The 6,931-nt window shown below is 32.1% G+C and overlaps 1 protein-coding gene across 1 annotated transcript in view; it reads left to right on the forward strand.

Annotated features, from left to right (window-relative positions):
• LOC111705419 (potassium/sodium hyperpolarization-activated cyclic nucleotide-gated channel 3) overlaps positions 1–6,851 on the forward strand; it is a gene marked incomplete at its 3' end in the record, with an annotated part of 31,329 nt that extends 24,478 nt beyond the window's left edge. The window contains exons 10-12 of the mRNA XM_023477962.1: positions 2,706–2,795; positions 4,819–4,882; positions 6,778–6,851. Of these exons, the coding sequence (XP_023333730.1) occupies positions 2,706–2,795; positions 4,819–4,882; positions 6,778–6,851 (228 nt within the window). The remainder of the gene's footprint in view (positions 1–2,705; positions 2,796–4,818; positions 4,883–6,777) is intronic.
• Between the last annotated feature and the right edge of the window lie 80 nt (positions 6,852–6,931).

Here is a 6,931-nt window from a genome sequence, read left to right on the forward strand (position 1 = left end):
GACATGTGTGTTTGTTTACATCAACCACTGTACACTGTACACTGTACATGTGTATAATGTATACAGTACACATCAAATTTTTAACATTATTTGACATAGGGTCGGATGTTTAAATTGATTTTTTGTGTTTTTTTTAATATGCAGGTTTCGTCAAACCCTACTCCAGCATAAAATACGTTAGTTTCAGCCAGTTACCAGAACTGTAAAATCAAGAATTTGCCGCCAAGAGAAGAAGGTGAAACGTCTGGCTAAATCTTTATATATGTTGTATACAAATAGTAGGTTTAAACGGATCATATTCAGCAAATACACAACTAATCTAAAGAAAACAATATCCCAGAGAAGCCTAAGTGACTTAGGTTTGCTCCTATTACTATTTGAATTAAATAATTTTTCATTTTTAATAGATATAATAGATAATATAATAAATACCGTGATGTGACTGGAACTTCCACCAATGGCAGTGCAGTATCATTATCACATGTCTCCGTCTGTATCATGTGACAAATATACTGCACTGCCATTGGTGAGAGTTTTGGTCAATAGGGAAGTTTAAATAATATTATCAATGATATCTTTTATAAATAAAAAATTATTAAATTCAAATAATAATCGGAGCAAACCTAATTTATTTGGGTTCCTTTGGGATATCGTCGTTTTCAGATTGATTGTGTATTTGCAGAATATGATTCGTTTAAACCTACAATTTTTATACACAATGTTATATATATATATATATATATACATATATATATATATATACAAATATATATAGATTTTCGAATAAATTTGACACAGTTTTATGTCATTTTCTCGAGACAGGAACATATTAGATAGAACTCTCGGGTCTCGATCAACTCCTAAAATTCTTAGATTTCAGTCTAAACCCCCTTTTCTTTTTCCTTTAAAGTCCCTTTAAGGAGATAAATGTAAACAGTGCACACTGCACACTAGCTAAGATTCAAACAATAAATCTACTAAAAGTCTTAAATATTTTACAAAAGCACAGAGTTTCATGAACACAAACAACGTCGCATTTTTGATATTTACAAAAGCTAAAGTTAAAAGCAACGCTTTGTTTGCGGCTGGCTTAAACGTTGAAAAATTCTAAACCTCCGTCCTGTAGACGTAATTTTAAGTGACCCTCCATTTGTACCAGTACATTTAAAAAATTTGTCTGATCATTGATGACGGAGAAATTCTTGTTTTTAACGATGAAAATTGAGTGCCGGGCAACTTTCGGTTCCATTGTTAACTTGAGTATCCCGACCTTTAATTTTCAGCAAGAAAAACAAGTAAATCTCTGTCATTGTTGATCATACAAAGAGTTAAAGGTTCACTTGAAAAAACGTCCACAGTGCCTTTAAAGATAGATGTACATTTAACTTTATGAAAAGTCAGTCTGTACACGATGAAAATTTTGCATAAATATCGGTTTTGCACAGTTCTTTTTCGGCCCGGATCCAATGACCTTATTTTGCCAATATTTGCAATGTTTCCGTGAAAACTTGGGAAATGATCCTCTAGGGGGTAATAATAATAGGATATTAACAACTTAAATACAAAATATAGTTTTTACTGATTTTATTTTTTAAACATAATTAAGAAACTAATCGACTGTGAAAAAACTAAATCTTTTTTCTCTTACCTGGTTTGTTTCTGATTGCATGTCAATGGTAGGAATCTGAACAGATACTAGATCAATTCTTGATTTAAGCTCTAACCTTTCTTTTCAGACTCTATCCTTTCATTTCAAGCTCTAACCTTTCTTTTCAAGCTCTAATCTTTCTTTTCAGACTCTATCCTTTCATTTCATGCTCTAACCTTTCTTTTCAAGCCCTAACCTTTCTTTTCAAGCTCTAACCTTTCTTTTCAAGCTCTAACCTTTCTTTTCAGACTCTATATTTTCAAGTCTAACCTTTCTTTTTAGACTCTTTCCTTTCTTTTCAAGCGCTCGCCTTTCTTTTTAAGCTATACCTTTTATTTTCAAGCACTAGGCTTTCTTTTCAAACTTTAGCCTTTCTTATCAAGTTTTAACCTTTCTTTTCAATATCTAGCCTTTCTTTTCAATATCTAGCCTTTCTTTCCAAGCTCTAGCCTTTCTTGTCAAGCTCTAGCCATTCTTTAAAAGATATTTTCAAGTAGAAAAGAACAAGGACTTAAATAGTTGGATCTAAACATTACCTTTTATCAATATACAATACACAATACAAAATATATCTCTTTATGTATAAATAATATTACATTGATCTTAATGTTGAATGTTAATCATTAGAATGAAATCAATTGAATTAATTCTGCACCTTCACTACCCTAGGGTCAGTATCTATCCTTGCATGCTAGAACTCAGGATAAAGCGGACTGTGCACGAGATTTCAAGGAGATTATACAAAAATAAATTTGACACTGATCCTGCTTTTATCCGAGTTCCTGTATGCAATATGTTGATTTTAAAGGGACTGCAAGCATAATTTCAAGGGACCCATCATCCAAAGATGGCAATGCCCGATTTACAACAGTGTTCTTAAAGCTGATTAAGTATAAGCTAAATATCAATGTTTGTAATTTTAGAAACTTATCATATTCAATTGAGGTTTCTCTACAAAAGTGACTTGCGCATTTCTACTGCAGGAAAAACTTGAAAGCTCTTGAACAGTCCCTTCTATATATTGACCCCGGGTTGGACTGACGCACTTTTTCACTAGATAATGCAAAACTCGCGTAATAAGACGCACAAGAGACGAGGGACAAGAGATCTCGACGCTGAAGCCTCATCGAAAAGTTTTATTTCTAAGGTAGGGTATACAGGGAGATCCATAGAACTAGAGGTAGACACTATACAGGGAGTACAGGGCGAACCATCTCAACTTTGTGTCAGGGTTTGAAACATGAATTTGCCACACATCTAGCTTTTCTAATATCCATATTTTTTCAACCATATGTTGTACAGCTTAGATATTTCAAACTTTGATCAAATAATCTAAGTTTGAAATATCAAAGGTTTACATGGCACCAGGTTACGGAGATATAGGGATTAGAAGATTTGAGTTTGTTGCAAAAACTCAACTCTTTTGAATTATAAGTTCATTTAAAACCACCATCGGTGTGTAAAAGCAAGTTTAACTGGATTGAATGCCATTCCATCTCTTCGCATTTGCATGACTGCACTTTAAACTATTTAAACCAGATCTAATATTTAAAATGTAAAATCTAAAATATATAGAACATACATTAATTGTAAAAGAGCAAAACAAGACTTTTTTAAGGCATGGTTTGCGGTTTTGCTTTTTTTATGACATACTATTATTTTCAGGTCGATAATTCCACCAAGAAAGTTATATGAAAAAGTTTTGTTAATAAAAGTCAAAAGAGTCCAACACCACGTTTTTAATCCTCTTTTCCTCTCTGGACTTAAACAAATCTAATATTTTTGAAACCGAATGGTCTAAACCTTTGAAATTTCAAACTTAGACTATTTGATTTAAGATACCTCAAAGTTTGAAATATCAAAGGTCTACAACTTCATGTTGCAAAAGCAAAAGGATTATAAAATCGGATTTTTTATTAAATTCCTTCGTACACAGAAATATTATGTGGTCTTCAGAAAGTATAGATATAAATAGTTGAACTGAGTAGATTTAAGTTTAACCACTTCTTGACCGGGCGCACTAAAGACGTGGTTTAACTTAGTCTACGCGGTTCAGCTACTTCTCTCTGTTCATAAAATTTGGTCACCGCGGACTAGTTTTGCGTTCTTCAATAAAGATAAAACAATAAGGAAATGATTCCTTCATTTGTCTGAATAAATTGACTTTTTCTGTTCACCTCAAATTGAGCCAACCATAGATTAATAACAATACAGATAGAACACTAGATGTCGTCTTTTCAAGATTTATTAGGTCTTCGTTCAAAATAACCCTGAGGCAGAAGCTAAAATGAGTTACGCCGTATGCCGCGTTGGATTAAAAGAGAGAGCATGCGCGTAACTTCTCTGGGCCTCTGCCTCAGGGTTATTGTGAACGGAAAAAACATTAAATATTGAAAAGACGACATCTAGTATTCTATCTGTATTGTTATTAATCTATGGATAACACCCACTGTATAATGAGGCATCCAGGGGTGCTTTTTATTCTCTTTACTTCTTAATGGATTAGTTTGTTGCCCCTGAAACCATACCCGGCCTATATTATCATCATCGTTATAGATATAAGATATTCTTATATAAAGGTAAGGGGGTGCAGGGGTTGACTGTGACATAAATATTGATCACTAAAAATAAGTGTTATCGAAACAATAACAAAGATGGTAAACAAAGGTCGGATTTTTTTGTTTATTAACTGTTGGTTAGTACAAGAGACATTAGTTCCCACCAAGGTTTATGGCCCATATCTAACACTGAATGTTAGAAATGGGCCTAATTGCGGCGAGGAACTATGTCCCCTTTAATTCCCTTTTAACCAATCACTGAGCAGTTTAATTATGTTTGCAGCAAAATGTACACAATCCCAATCCTCCCTTCCTTTCATTTTCATACACCATAATGTGAGTTTAAATAGTAGGAATGTATAATGACCTTATATTTTCACACCAGCTCTCATGAAATTCTGAATTCAGAAAACTTTCTTTAGAAAACGTTATATCTGCATTTACTGTGAACTCATGCATAACTATGACAAAAAAAATAATTTAAAAGTCTTTTCTAAATTTGAATCCTTTTTATTAATCCAGTGAACCCAGCGCCATTTTTGCAATTTAGGGTCTTTTGATGCAACCACAATTTATTGTTTAATTTACTAAATAATATTTTTTAAATTGCAGGTTTTGAGTTCTATCGGGATATTTATGCGAATATTTAATCTGATCTGCATGATGCTTCTAATAGGTAATTTATTAAAGGGAGTGTTCGCGAAAAATGAAAGGGGTATAGGCTAATATTATTCATATTTAATTTAAAGTGACCATTTAAAGTGGGGTGGACCTGCTAAAAATTATTATCTGATCAATTTTTATGGAAGATATCTTCATTTTTTTAGCTTCAAAGTGTTTCCTCAATTGTTTCTGTTGCAGAAATCAGCTAATCATTTTATATAGAAATAAAAATTCAAAATGATCCATTTCCAAAGTTAAAAATTGTGGATATCTCATTCATTTTTGTTCTTGCAAACCATTAACGGTTGTTAATCTGACATGTCACTCAGAAATAACATCATAATCCTTTTAATAATAGCGTACAAAAATTAGTTCTGGGATAAATGTAGTCAAACTCAAATCTAGTCGGGCCATATTTGTTTTTAATTCACCCAGAAACTGTAGTACATGTCAACAAAGATATGAAATTTACTTGTATACCTTGAGATGTATGTTCGTCACAAGATACTGGGTCTGAGGGTAGACAAGGCTTTGTGATTTCAAAAAAAGTTTAGGGAAAGACAAGGTATTTCAGTGTTACGCCCAATGACAAGGTATTTCAGTGTTACGCCCAATGACAAGGTATTTCAGTGTTACGTCCAATGACAAGGTATTCCCAATGACAAGGTATTTCAGTGTTACGTCCAATGACAAGGTATTTCAGTGTTACGTCCAATGACAAGGTATTTCAGTGTTACGTCCAATGACAAGGTATTTCAGTGTTACGTCCAATGACAAGGTATTTCAGTGTTATGCCCGATGACAAGGTATTTCAGTGTTACGTCCAATGACCTGGATCCCATTAGTTTGACAAATTCAGATTAAAAAATATTTTGCTGAATTTTAACATTTATAAAAGTGTCGTATAAATTTAGAATTCTACATTATGCATTATATTATCTTAAATATAATGTTTGAATTGCTATCATTCAGTAGATTCGAAAGCTTTATGTCTTAAAAACGTGTCTTAGGTTAGAACTTTGCTGTTCGGGGATACCTAGATAAAAATGGTCGTCCTATATGAACTAAGATGAATTATAACTTCTAAATTATTAATATAAAAATTATTTATTTCGTTTAGAAGAAAGTATTGAATAATCTTGATGCGGGGAAAGGCTCTGGAATTATTTGATAAGCAGCTTAGTGATTTTACGACTATAAAACTGTATTTCAAAGAATACAATTAAGAGCATTATATAATATATATGGTATATATATATATATATATATATATATATATATAGAAATATATATACAGGGTGACCTAAAAAACAGGGATCATTATTTTAATTTTAGAAGGAGTCGTATAAACAGCATAATTTGTCGTCTGATCCTTCTATTTTGTGTTATAGCTATGTCAAATATTCGAAAATCTCTCTGTTAACTTTAGCTAATTAACCAATATTGCTTAAGAAACAAAAATTTCATCTATCTGAACCCTTAGATTTTTCTTCTGGGCTTTCTGAAATCCAAGTCGTGGATGATGAGATAGATACAAAGATAGATGTTTCTGCAATACTATTTCTTTTGGTTCAGAATAGACAACAAACACACGACTCTGAACCCTGTTTGGATCAGGCGCTAATGGACTCGGCATACAGGAGTGAAAAGAAACCTAAAAAAGATTGGTTGCAGAAATTCCGGCCCCGTGGTTGGAACAGCTTTGATGGGCCTTGGAAGTAGGCGATTTTTTTGGCATGGACACTTCAAGAAATAATTTAAAATATAAACATTATAGCAAATATGATTTCTAAGCATTGTTAAGTTGTTTTCTTTCTGCAATATAGATTTGAATAGAATAATAAAAATCATTAATTTTCATCTGAGGATAAATATTTTGGATTAAAAAAAATATTTTTAATTTTCAAGGACATTGGTCTGGATGTTTACAGTTTCTGGTTCCTATGCTTCAGGTATTATTAATAACTAACAATCAAGTGCCCGTTGGAATTTGAAAAATTCAAATTTTGAGAAAAAGATTTTGAATTTAAAAAAAAATTTTGAATTTTAATTAAACAATTTT

The sequence above is a fragment of the Eurytemora carolleeae genome, unplaced genomic scaffold, assembly GCF_000591075.1.
Source record: "Eurytemora carolleeae unplaced genomic scaffold, Eaff_2.0 scaffold665, whole genome shotgun sequence".
Lineage (NCBI taxonomy): Eukaryota > Metazoa > Arthropoda > Copepoda > Calanoida > Temoridae > Eurytemora > Eurytemora carolleeae.